The following is a 14117-nucleotide window of genomic DNA, read 5'->3' on the forward strand; positions in this document are numbered from 1 at the left end:
ACAATCCTTTATACTGTATTCTCACGTACATTATTTCATTTGATCCTCACAACAGCCCTGTGAGGTAGGTAGGGTTATGTATTACTGTTATGCCCATTTCACAGATGAAGAAATGGAGGTGGCTCAGTGAGGTGAGTGACTTGCATAAAGTCACACAGCATGTTAGTGGCTTCACTGCTTCTGCAACTTCTCTAAAGTCAAGCTGCTTGGATTAGGGAGCACCGAAAAGATGGACAGTTTTATGGAAAACGAAAAAGGGCAGTGGTGATTTGTAAGATTTCTTCCTCAAATTTTGTTGTGACCACAGGTTCTGCTACTTGGTCTAAACTAGGTTCTCCATGAGGGGCTCTCCCAAGTACTCTTGGCCTGGGACAGCTGTCTTTTTTTGGGATGGAGTCTTACTCTGCAATGGCACACTCTCAGCTCACTGCAACCTCTGCTATCTGGGTTCAAGCGATTCTACTGCCTCAGCCTCCCAAATAGCTGGGGTTATAGGCGCCTGTCACCACACCCAGCTAATTTTTGTATTTTTAGCAGAGATGATGTTTCACCATGTTGGCCAGGCTGGTCTTGAACTCCTGACCTCAGGTGATCTTCCTGCCTCGGCCTCCCAGAGTGTTGGGATTACAGGCATGAGCCACTGCGCCTGGCAGAAAAGCTGTCAGAGAGACTACTGGGTCCCACTGTAGGGGGAAAAGGGCCTTTACTGCTCAAGGGAGCTGGCTCTGCCCATGGCCCAGTGTACAAGCTCCCTACTCACAGGGCCTATCTATGGGAAGCCCCTTTCTGGGCCCCCTTCCCATGGGTGCCTGTGTCACCAGGCTTCCTTGGCTTTGAGGACCTCTGCCCAGTGGGGAGGACCCTGGGACTCTCAAGGCCAAAGTCAATTTAGGGATGAATCATGACGTGCAGTTTGGAAGCCTGCACGGCTCATCACCCGGTGGGAAGCAGTGCTTGGGTTGCTTGCCCTGGATGGCACCCCACAGAGACCCAGGTGTAGGACACAGGACTGCAGGGGAAGGCCGCCTTCCTGAGGGCAAGGTCTTAGGGGCCGCACATTTACTCTTAAGGGCACTGTTACAGTTCATACCGCTCCTGGGCTCCTTGCTGCACAGCACCCTCGGAGACCGTCTCTTTCCTCTGGATCTCCTCAGGGGCCGTGAATCTTCCTCTTCCAACAGAAAATGGTCGAAAGGCAATATGGAGCCACAGATGGTGGGGAAGGTGGGTGAAGTCGGGGTCACAAACGAGGTAAAGCTATAACAAAAGGGGACTGACTGACAGGGGATAGAAAAGAGCTAACTTTGATTCTGAAGACAGATCCCAAAGGGGAATCTGAATTCTGAGTAACGATGTTTTCAGAAAAATGTCTGGTCTCTCAAGGTGACTATTTTGAAAGCAAAGATATATAACTGGGTGAATGGGAAGGTCTGCAACCAAGATCCAGCAAGTGGCAGGACAGATTTTGGCTCAATATAGGGAAGAATTGTCTGCCAGTACCGTCCAACCACAGCGGGAGCTGCCTTGGGGATGGCACGCTTCCTATCAGCTAAGGCATGCAAGCAGGCCAAGGTGATCACTTGCAGGTACCCAGGGAGAGGTGCGTATCTTCAGATGTGCTGGGGTGTTCTAGGGGTGGGGGAGGACTAAGCAATCATTGCATTATTTCCAACCCCGAGAATCCATAATATATTTGTTTAAAATGACCTGTTTCAATGATACCTCAAATTTGTGGGACAACAATGACAAAAGTCAGGCAACAGGCTGGATTTGGAAGTGATTTCATCACACTGGCTGCAGATACTTGCACATCTTTGCAAAGATAGCAGACCCTTTCTGAAGCCAGGAATCCCTTGATTCAGCCCCATCAAGAGGGACATTCCTACCTTCTGAACCCTGCCTGGACACTCATTCCTCTAGACCCTGCCACACCTCATCTCTGTCCCCCAAGAGGGGACACTAACAGGGCTCTGAGAATGCACAGCATTCCAAGCCAGCCAAACATGGTCACCCCTGAGCAAACATCCACAATCATGGATGCACCCTGGGGAGGGAGAAGCAGGTGTGACAGGAACCACTGGGGACTTTATGTCCTGGTTAACTGGAGGTAGCCTCTTGTTCTCATCCCATCCTCTCCACCAGGGCCTTCTTACAGATGGATAAATGTGGCACTGGCTAGTGGTACAGAGAGATGGAGCCCAGGAGAAAACTGCCGCTCCTTTGTCCTGGCTGGAAAATCCTATGGCCTCCTTTAGTACACATCAGCTGACTCTTCACTTGTCATAATAAACTGCCTGTCTGCAGCTCAAAATGGCAAGAAAAAAGGTGGTTCTGTTCAGAGGACACTGGATTCCAAAAGGTGGACTTCATCATGGGGGGAATCAAGTCCTGCTACACAATTAATACAGATTAGTATAATCCCCTGCCTCGCACCACTGGCGAGATGCCCTCCAAGACCTGGCTGACATGAGCTTCTTGGGACTCCCCGTCTCCAATGTTGTTGGGGTCCTTTTACCTGTACCGTATTAATCGAATAATCTTATTGTTCATAAAATCCAGAGCATGTGGGTGAGAAGAATCGATGCAGAAGCCATCGCTCAGAGCGATTTTCAGTACCTCTTCCACGAAGACCTGGAAGCTGTTGATCTGCTTGTTGGCGGGCACCACCCAGAGCCTCTTGAGGTTCTGCTTGGTGTACTCCTCCTCTGGCAGGCCCTCCACATTGGCCACCCAGTCCAGAGTCAGGTGGTTGGGGTCCTGCAAGTGGCTGGTGATGGAGGAGAGATTGCCGTTGGAGCAGTAGAAGAGCTTAGAGCCAAGGAGCTTGAGGAAGAGGCAGGAGGTGCTGAAGATGTTGGCGTTGAAGACCTCCATGCTGGAGGAGGAGAGGCTGTAGATCTGGGGCGCCTCGCGCACAGTGAAGTGGACCGTCTGCACATGCTGGTTCAGTGTGATGTTGAGCATGGCATTCTTCTCGGCCTTGGAGAGCTCCACTTCCTTCTCCTGCAGGGCCTCAATCAGGGGCTGCACCTGGTAGAAGTCGGCCTCCCTGCGGAGCAGCCCCATCTCCTGGAAGTCCTCGGGCAGGTCAAGGTGGGAGGTCCGCAGGAAGTTGAGGATATAGCGGAACACTTTGCCGTCACGGTCAATGAAGCAGTTGCCCTGGCTGTCCCTCTTGGTGGGCATCTTCCCGCTGAACATGGCTCCTAGCATGGAGTCAGGGAAGCTGGTCAGGGTCGCCAGTGAGGTTGTATAGAGCTTCCCCCCGACGTTCAGCGTGATGGGGTCGGACATGGCAGGAGACTGGGTTGCTGGAAGTAGTCCTGGAGAGGGTGACAAGTGAGAAATGACTATAACCAAACCTTATCAGAGAACTCACAGTCCTTAACTCCTTATTGTACATCAAGCCTATGCCCTTGGGATCGAAATGAATTAATACCTTATGAATGGGTGATAATTGCTAACACTGTGCAAAGTACATTAGCTTCACTAGGAAGAGGGAAAGGAGAAAGGGAAAAGGAAAGGAAAAAGGAAACAGGGAAAGAAACGAAAGGACCCCTAAAGCCTGGGTCCCCCCTCACCCCCTCTGCCGCCGATATTCTATTTTAATTGGTCTGGAATACTGCCCCAGCACTGGTATTTTGAAAGAGTTCCCTTAGTGATTCTAAATGTTCAGTTAGAATAGAGAACCACTGGTCTAAAGAAAGAAAGGAAAATGTGCCTGGACTGAAAGCTATGCTACGTGTTTATACATATATTTGCTTACATAATAGTTGTATCAGCCAGGTGCGGTGGCTCACACCTGTAATCCCAGCACTTAGGGAGGCCGAGGTGGGCAGATCACCTGAGATCAGGAGTTCAAGATCAGACTGGCCAACATGGTGAAACCCCATCTCTACTAAAACTACAAAAATTAGCTGGGCATGATGGCGGGTGCCTGTAATCCCAGCTGTTCAGGAGGCTGAGGCAGGAGAATCATTTGAACTCAGGAGGTGGAGGTTGCAGTGAGCTGAGACTGCGCCACTGCCCTCCAGCCTGGACAACAAGAGTGAAACTCCATTTCAAAAAAAAAAGTTGTATCATCTTTTGACACAGACAATATAATCATCCATTCCTGTTGTGCAGATGAGGAAAACTGTGCCAGGATTCATTCCTCAAGCTCAGAAAGGTGAAGTGCCTTGCCAGGATTCAAACTCAGGTTCTTTCATATGAAAGAAAAATGTGTACATGCTTACTAGCCAAAGATCGGTATGTTCTAAGTATTCAACAAATGGTCTGAGATTTATGACTCCAGGCTCAGTGCTCCTCCTTCTGTACCAATGACACTGCTGAATTTAATTATTTTTCTCTCTCAAAGGTTTGACAATGAATGGCCATGATTAGTGTCATTTCCATCTATCTTGAAGGCCCACAGTGGGTCACTCAGCTGTCCAGACTGCAAATGACAATCCTTTCTAGACTTTCCCTGCTCCCATGCTGACTTGCCTTGCCATGAAGATGCTCTTGGCTCCTGGTGGCCTGTCCTTTGCTGTCATAACACCCCAAGCTTCTCTGAAACTGGCTGCAAGGTCAGTGCAAATGCAGGACTCTGTCAGAGCACCCTCCTGAAGGCACCCTATCCACTCCTTAACAAAGCCCCCCTGATCTCTCAGCTGTCAGCATCTACGGCTGGCAAGTCTCCTTCACCACATGTTCTAGAAAACAGGAGATCTCAGCTCCAGCTTCCAACACTATACTTTCCCCAGAGCCAACCTGTGGACCAGATTCAGCAATCCTTCCCTGACATGGCAGGTAGGGATGCCAAGAGGAAATGGCCCCAGTATTACCCCCAGAGGAGCCTGTGCTGGTAGAGGAGACAAGAGAGAGTAAAGGCACAGTGACAAGACAGGTAGAAGATGTGGGAGACGGTCTGGAATGAACCTTGGCACATCAAAAACTATCTGGCTGGCAGACACAGTGGCTCATGCCTGTAATTCCAGCACTTTGGGAGGCGGAGGTGGGCAGATCGTTTGAGCTCAGGAGTTCAAGACCAGCCTGGCCAACATGACGAAACCCTGTCTCTACAACAACAACAACAACAACAAAGCAGGGTGTGGTGGCGAGCACCTGTAGTCCCAGCTACTTGGGAGGCTGAGGTGGGAGGATCACTTGAGTCTGGGAGGTCGAGGCTGCAGTGAGCCGTGATTATGCCACAGAACTCCAGCCTGGAAGACAGAGTGAGACCTGGTCTCAAAAAACAAACAAAAACCCATCCTTTCAAGCATGCTTACTGTCCAGATGGAGAAACAGAGGTCTGAGGAGACACCTCCCCAAAGTCACCCAGCAGGGGTGGCAAGAACTTCTCAACATTTCTGCCTCCTGAAGAGGCTGACTGCACTGAGGCCTCCTTTTTCCAGAGGATGGGGGCCATGCCAGTGTGAGAGATACTCAGCTGCCATATAGATATATGCATGAGAGATACTCGACTCTCTTGCAGGGGCAGAGGTATGCCCCCTCATGATTCCTCCCCAGTCTAATGGGGCATTTTGATATTGCAGAAAGGCATTCCCCATCTGGAGTGTCTGGAGAAATAAGCCCATGTGAAATACAAAATCGTCAGTAGAAGCCTGGAGCAGATGGGCTGTGAGACAGTGGGGAGGTCCCACAGAGGTGTGGGCGAGCTGCCGTTGGGGGCATGGCTGCTGGTGTGGAGACGGCTGCGAGGCAGCAACTGGGGAGGGTGCTGTGACTCAGGGCTGAATCTGGCCAATTCTCTCTCCAGAGGGCCCAGGCAGGAGGTGGACCCAGGAGTGGGTCCCCTTTACTCAGTCCAGAATCTTCTTCCCTGTTGCCCTCTTTGCAGGACTCTAGTCTACTCCAACTGTTTTCTTCTGGATAGAAATGTGCATGTTCTAGTTTCAGTCTCTCTTTCTCCTTGAAAACAAACACTCTCTCCCAACATTGGGTTTCAGGCCCAGGCTCTGTAAAGTGGCTTAACTTCACGGCAGGAAAAGGAGTAGGCATCAGAGAGGACATGGACAGTTCCATGGACCACGGACCCTTATCTCTTCCACGAATTAGTGCTGAAGTGCTCAGAGCATTACAGGCGGGGGAGGTCAGGAGCCACAGGGCATTCCCTGGGACCCCTGGATAGGTGCCCAAACTCTTATTTCTCTGCTTGCAAAAGCAGCAGAGCACCTGCTTTCCTGAGCCCCCGATGACGTCATGGCTCCCGGTCATTTGTCTGGGGAGAGCAGCACAGTTGCACAGGCAGTCAGGGCAGAGGCTGGCTAGCAGGCAGGTCTCCTGCTCCGAGTCTAGGGTGCTCTCTGTGGTGATCTCCCCTTACCTATCGAGTCACAGAGCTCAGTCCTCTAAGCCCTTCTTTTCTTTTTTTTTTTTTGAGATGGAGTCTTGCTCTGTCACCAGGCTAGAGTGCAGTGACGCAATCTCAGCTCACTGCAACCTCTGCCTCCCAGATTCAAGCGACACTCCTGCCTCAGCCTCCTGAGTAGCTGCAATTACAGGTGCGCGCCACCACTCCCGGCTAATTTATTTTGTATTTTTAGTAGAGATGGGATTTCACCATGTTGGCCAGGATGGTCTCGATCTCTTGACCTTGTGATCTGCCCGCCTCGGCCTCCCAAAGTGCTGGGATTACAGGCGTGAGCCACCGCGCCTGGTCTAAGCCCCTATTTTCTAGTCACAAGGCCACAGTGTCCATCATCACAAATCCACGGCCCTGCTACAAAAGGCACAATGGCATGACACGAGGGGAGTTTCATGAGTCGGCGGAGGTTTGCAGTCACGTAGTAATGCACTAACACCACTGAGCCTCAGTCCCCTATGTGTTCCCAGATGCCTCCTGGCCACCTCCACCTGGATATTCTGCAAGTGAGGCAGGAGAACAGGGTCTGGAGACACAGAACTTAAGGCCAATTTGTGCTAACTTCATAAAAGAAAAAACACCAAGGTTTGGGGGCAAAAAATCTTGAGGCCAATTCTGCTGACTTCCCAAAGCTGGATCAAAAGGAAAATCCTGGGACTGGGGGCAGGGACCCTAAGGCCAATTAACACCGAATTCCTAAAGCTGAACCAAGAGGAAAAATGCCATCTCCCCAGCTGGGTGACAAAGGATCAAACGCTCCTCTCTCTGCAACCCTCCCACTCCACCATGTCTCAGGTGGAAAGGGAGGGGGGCCTTGGATTGGGACCATCCCTTTATCTGCATAGGGTGCCCATTCACCTCAGCCTTTAATTAGCCACAGACTAAATCCTTCGTCCAGATAAGGGGTAGCTGATAAGAACCTCAAATGGGGTACTTAAAGCCCAGAGAACTTTGTAACTGGGCCTTTGAGTTTCTTGCTCCGGCCCACTCCCATCCTGAGGAGTGCTTTCTCACTTTAATTCCTGCTTTCGTTGCTTCATTCCTGCATTTCATTCCCCTGCTACTCTTTTTATTTTTATTTTTATTTTTTTAGTAGAGACGGGTTTCACCATGTTGGTCAGGCTGGTCTCGGACTGACCTCAAGTGATCTGCCCATCCAGGCCTCCCAAAGTGTGGGGATTACCACATCTGGCCCCTCTGCTACTTTGTTCAAAACGCCAAGGACCTGGACAATTCGTAGTCAAGACCCTCCACCAGTACCACAGGTACCAGAAGCCTCACCTGTGCCTTCCTCTGCCCATAACTCTGCTGTGAACTCTTCTCAGCCACCCAACTGCCTGAGGGAGGCAGCCCCGACTCTTCAGCCCTACGGTTTGTCTTGACTGTCTCCTTGAACCCATCCCTATAGCTACTCCCAGAGCTTAGGCCTCATCCCTGCCCCCTGCACCCCTACATCCTCACTTGACTCCCTGCCTTCTGTCCACCTTCCTTTCTGGTCTGCAGACTCACCTTCCTGAAGCACTGTCCCTGCTCAAACCACCTTCCTCTTTCCCTCTCCTGTCAAACCCTGCCCTCCATACACTCTAGACACCACTGAGTCAGTCTCCTTCACGCTGTCACCTGCCCTGCCTTTGCTGTCCCTAGACCACCCCGGTCTACCTTCTCTACCCTCTCTGCTGTCTACCTTTCAGGCCCAGCCTATGAGTCATCACCTCTGTACTGCTGTCCCCAGATCTCCACTAGGTTAACAGCTCTCCTCTCAGGGCCTCCTAGTGCCTTGCACAACCCCCTCTGGCAGCACTCACCATTCCATCTTCAGTGATCTGCTTTGCACATGGCCCTCTTCCCTGGCTATATCAAAATGCAGATCAGTGGACATCCACATGGGGAAAAAAAGAACCTTGGTCCATCTCTCATGCCGTTTATGAAAAATAAACTCAGAACAGATCATAGACCTAAATATAAAAACTAAAACTACACAACTTCTAGGAGAAAATCTTTGCAACTGTGGATTAGGCAAAGATTTCTTGGATAGGACCTAAAAGGGACAAACCATTAAAAACATCAATAAACTAGACTTCATCCACGTAAAAAACTTCTGCTATTCAAAAGACACTTAAGAAAATGAAAGAATAAGACACAGATGGAGAAAATATTTGCAAAACACCTATCTGACAAAGGATTGTTAACCAGAATATATAAAGAACTCTCAAAATTCAGTAAGAAAACAACCCAATTAAAAAACACACAAAGCTGGGTGCAGTGGCACATGCCTGTAATCCCAGCACTTTGGGAGGCTGAGGCGGGCAGATCACTTGAGGCCAGGAGTTCAAGAACAGCCTGGCCGACATGGCGAAACCCTATCTCTACTTAAAAAAAAAACAAAAAACAACTAGACAAAAGATCTAACAAATATTCCAGCAAAGAAGATATGTAGATGACTGACAATCACATGAAAAGATGGTATCATTAGTCATGAGAGTATGAAAACTGAAACCACAATTATATGCTACTATATACCTATTACAGTGGCTCATATAAAAACTGACAATGCCAAATGAAGGTGAGTACACAGAACAATGGAAACCTCATACACTGCTGGCAAATGGTAACCCTGTTGAAAATAGTTTGACATATGGTATGGTTTGGCTCTGTGTCCCCACCCAAATCTCACCTTGAATTGTAATAATCCCCATGTGTCAAGGGCAGGACTAGGTGGAGATGATTGAATCATTGAGGCGGTTTTCCTCATGCTGTTCTTGTGATAGTGAGTGAGTTCTTAAGAGATCTGATGGTTTTATAAGGGGTTTCTCCCTTCACTTGGCACTTCTCCTTGCTGCTGCCACGTGAAGAAGGACATGTTTGCTTCCCCTTCCGCCATTATTTTAAGTTTCCTGAGGACTCCCTAGTCCTGTGGAACTATGAGTCAATTAAACCTCTTTCCTTTGTAAATTACCCAGTCTCGGGTATGTCGTTATTAGCAGTGTGAGAATGGACCAATACAGCATACAATTATCACGTGACCCAATGACCCTATTCCTAGATATTTATGGCAGAGAAATGGAGACATATGTCCATGCAAAGACTCATGTGAATGTTTATGGCAGCTTATTCATAATTGCCCAAACTCAGAAACAACTAAAATGTGAACAGATAAATTGCAGTACATCCATACAATAGAATATGACTCAGCAATATATAGGAACTACTAAAAGACATTACCGCATACATGAAAATTTCAAAAGCATTATGTCAAGTGAAAGAAGCCAGCCTCAGAAGGTTACATGGTGCATGATTCTATCTGTATAATGTTCTGGCAAAGGCAAAACTATAAAGACAGAAATCAGATTAAGTGAATTCCCGGGGTTGGGTTGGAGAGAAAAGACTGGTTACAAAGAAACACAAAGCACATTGTGGAGTGATGGGAATATTCTATTAGGTTGGCACAAAAATAATATGATGTGGCGGTGGTCAAATATCTTTATAAAGACTGTCAAAATTCATGTAACTATATACATCTAAAAGGATGAATTTTGGCCACCTGTAGTGGTTCATGCCTATAATCCCAGTACTTTGAGAGGCCAAGGCAGGAGGGTCACTTGAGCCCAGGAGTTCAAGACCAGCCTAGAAAACATAGTAAGACCCCTGTCTCAATTAAAAAAAAAGTGTAAATTTTACCATACTTAAGTTTTACCTCAATAAACAGGAAAAAAATGAAGGTTGTGACCTATTGGCAAGTCATGACATCAATACAGTTAAGTGGGTTGTGACCAATTATATATTGTTGTGAAACTTTTGTTTCAGTTGTATGTCTATGAACTGGATCATGGTATCTTCATACTGTGGGTGACAAAACAATTTTTTTTGGAAACCACTGCCTAGTTTGTGAGCTGAGAGCAACTGCATGTCTCACGTCTGCATAGTCACCGCCTCGCACTCGGGGGAGCGGTTGTGTGATACTGTGATATAATAAGCAATATACACTTTAGATTTGTCCCCAGCTGTTGGCCAGGGCTAAAAACTGTGTAATTTCCCAAGTGATAATAGCTATAGGAACTTCTTCTATTTTAATAATTGGTTTTGTCCCAGTAGGTGGAGGCTGCAGCGAGCCAAGACCGTGCACTCTGGTTTGGGTGACAGAGCCAGGCCTTATCCCAAAGCACCCCCCCGCCCCGCCCACACCAAAATTAATTATAGTTGTTATGCTGTCCTAATCCAAATCCCAATAGTATTTTTCAAAAAAGATTTAAATAATTTTAAATAATTAAAATTTTAATCTGGAAGCACTGATGACTGATAACCTGAAAGAGTATTTGAATAAGACATCTTAGCGCAAGGTATTAAACCAGATTATAAAGCAATGACATTTCACTCCGTGGTTTTAAAACAATGAGAAGAGAAGGAATTTGGTAATAAATGTGAAGAGACACAACTAGCAATGTTTAAACATAAACATATTGATAAATATATTGATCCTTACAATTCTGGGACCCAGGCAGGACCAATCACATTGTCTTTGTTTCAAAGACAACCTAAAGCAGACCCAAAGAGCGTGAATCCCTCGCCCAGGGCTTCATGTGGATTCTTGACCTCAGAGTCATGGCCTCTGGGCAGTTCTGGTTTGGACACCCTTCAGAGAACCAGTCCTTTAGACGTCTTCGGCAGGAAGCTGAACCCAGTCACAGAGGTCCTAGCCAGCAGCCTGTATACTCATGGAGACCTGGAGTAGGCAAGGGCTCTTTTCTGTGCAATTTCCTTTTTTCCTACATTACTGTCCACTTCCATAATGAGCATTACTTCTATAGTGAAATGACTTACCATGCAATCCTGTCAGTGGGGACTAGCTGTTGTAACAATAAACGTACTGAGTAATGAAAATTGTCCATCTATCATCTATCAATCACCTATCCATCATTTCCTAGCTCTGCTCACTCATAGAGCCTAGAAATGACACCCAGTAGCAATAAACACACCTAGCCCTGGATCTTTGTTTCTGAATGTCATCATCTCTTCTAAAAGAAACCAGGACTTCCTGGAGAAACTGATGATTCCTGGACTTTTACAGGAAAAGTTCAAGGTGAGTTCATACAGCCCAGTGAATTAAAAAAACAACAACAACAAAAACAAGAGTCCAGGCTGGGTGTGGTAGCTCATACCGGTAATCTCAGCACTTTGGGAGGCCGAGGCAGGTGGATCACCTGAGGTCAGGAGTTCAAGACCAGCCTGGCTAACATGGCAAAACCCCATCTCTACTAAAAATACAAAAAATAGCTGAGCGGGGTGGCATGCGCCTGTTATTCCAGCTACTTGGGAGGCTGAGGCAGAAGAATTGCTTGAATCTGGGAAGCGGAGGTTGCAGTGAGCCAAGATCGTGCCACTGCACTCCAGCCAGGGCAACAGAGTGAGACTCTGTCTCAAAAACAAACAACAAAAAACAAAAGAGTCCATAATGTTATTCCCAAAAGAAAAAAGAGGGCGAGAAGAAAGGAGTGAGAAAGATAGAGGAAAAATTAATTCTATAAAAAAGAACACTAGCTAATAAACACAGAAGGAATGGCAGAATTAGAAAATTACCAATTTGCAACCCTCAGCATTGTAATTCAAGCAAGGATCATCCAAGGATGTGGTGTGAAAGGTTATCAGGAACACATAATTAGAGAATCACTTCACAGATTACTTATTAATTGTAAGAGAGAAAAATTTACCCTTACGACAGAGAGATCAGGTTGCCATGACCTTAACTAATAATCAAATTTAGCATTCATGGATAGTAAGACCCTGACATCATATCCTCCTGACATGCAGTAAGTACACAGATTGCCCAAAACTCAAATCTAACCCGAATCTAATCATTGATAAACCAATCAAACATATTTAAATAGGTGGAGAAGCTCTATTTATTTATTTGAGATAGAGTCACACTCTATTGTCCAGGCTGGAGTGCAGTGGCACAATCTCGGCTCACTGCAACCTCCGCCTCCTGGGTTCAAGCAATTCTCTTGCCTCAGCCTCCTGAGTAGCTGGGAGTATAGGCACGCACCACCATGTCCGGCTAATTTTTGTATTTTTAGTTGAGATAGGGTATCACCATGTTGGCCAGGCTGGTCTGGAACTCCTGACCTCAAGTGATCTGCCCGTCTTGGCCTCCCAAAATGTTGGGTTTACAGACATGAGCTACCATGCCAAGGGGCTCTATTTAGATTAAATGAGTTGATAAAAGAGATATAATAGAATGCAATACGTACATCTTGACTGGATCTGATTTTAAAAACCAGAAACTAAGGTATTTTTGGGCAATTAGAATTTTGTTTCTTTTTTGAGACAGGGTCTCACTCTGTCGCCCAGGCTGTCGTGCAGTGGCACGATCATGGTTCATTGCAGCCTTGACATCCCCAGGCTCAGGTGATTTTCCCAAGTAGCTGCGACTACAGGTGCACGCTACCACACCTTGCTAAATTTTGTAGTTTTTGTAGAGATGGGGTTTCACTATGTTGCCCAGGCTGGCCTTGAACTCCTGGGCTCAAGCAATCTGTCTGCCTTTGCCTCCCAAAGTGCTGGGGTTACAGGCATGACCCATTGCACCCGGCAGAAAACTTTGAATAACTATTACATTGGGTAATACTGACTTCTTGCTTATTACATATAATGTATTATGGCTATGTAGTAGAATGTCCTTATTAGGGGATACATGTTGAAGAATTTAGGGGTCAAACGTCAATCAACTTATCTGTAACTTACTTTTTTTTTTTGAGATGGAGTCTTGCCCTCTCACCCAGGCTGGAGTGCAGTGGCGTGATCTTGGCTCGCTGCAAGCTCCGTCTCCCAGGTTCACGCCATTCTCCTGCCTCAGCCTCTCCGAGTAGCTGGGACTACAGGCGCCCGCCACCACGCCCGGCTAATTTTTTGTATTTTTAGTAGAGACGGGGTTTCACCGTGGTCTCGATCTCCTGACCTCGTGATCCGTCCGCCTCGGCTTCCCAAAGTGCTGGGATTACAAGCGTGAGCCACCGCGCCCAGCCCTGTAACTTACTTTTAAATAATTTGGCCAAAAAAGTGTGTGTGTGTGTGTGTGTGTGTGTGTGTGTAAAAGCACAATTGGCAAATTGTGATTTGGCGTATCTAGGTTAAGGGTTGTACTTTAAGCTTTTATGTAAGCTTGAAAATTTTTAAAATATTTGTATTTTAAAAGAAGGGGGAAGAACACTTCCTTCACAGGGCCAATAGATGTAAAGTTACAGTCATAGTGGCAGACCCCAATAAATAGCCAGATTTAATAAGTTACAGGTTTACTACTACTACTTAGAAGTGTGAAAAGCTTGTCATTTTCCTTCCCAAGTGTTTCTGAATTTTGAAGGGTGAGGATGCCAACCAGGGCTAAGTGGTGGAGGAGTTAGAATCTGAGCCTGGGTGAGCAGTTTGGATAGAGCCACCACCCACAGAAACCACACCACTAGGCCTATTTTTTTTTTTTTTTTTTTTTTTTTTTTGAGACGGAGTCTCGCTCTGTCACCCAGTTTGGAGTGCAGTGGTGTGATCTTGGCTCACTGCGACCTTCGCCTCCCAGGTTCAAGTGATTCTCCTGCCTCAGCCTCCTGAGTAGCTGGGATTTCAGATGCGTGCCACCATGCCCGGCTAATTTTTGTATTTTTAGTAGTGACGGGGTTTCACCATGTTGGCCAGGCTGGTCTCAAGCTCCGGACCTCAAGTGATCCACCCACCTCGGCCTCCCAAAGTGCTGAGATTACAGGCG

At 47.2% G+C, this 14117-nt stretch overlaps 1 protein-coding gene across 3 annotated transcripts in view; it reads right to left on the reverse strand.

Moving 5' to 3' along the window:
- KCTD21 (potassium channel tetramerization domain containing 21) overlaps positions 1 to 14117 on the reverse strand; it is a 17117-nt gene continuing 3000 nt past the window's right edge. For all 3 annotated transcript variants that reach the window (XM_055283073.2, XM_055283071.2, XM_055283070.2), the window contains exon 2: positions 1 to 3323. In XM_055283073.2, coding sequence (XP_055139048.2) covers positions 2512 to 3323 — 812 coding nt within the window. In that variant the 3' untranslated portion in view covers positions 1 to 2511. The remainder of the gene's footprint in view (positions 3324 to 14117) is intronic.

The sequence above is a fragment of the Symphalangus syndactylus genome, chromosome 6 (genome assembly GCF_028878055.3).
Source record: "Symphalangus syndactylus isolate Jambi chromosome 6, NHGRI_mSymSyn1-v2.1_pri, whole genome shotgun sequence".
NCBI classification, from domain to species: domain Eukaryota; kingdom Metazoa; phylum Chordata; class Mammalia; order Primates; family Hylobatidae; genus Symphalangus; species Symphalangus syndactylus.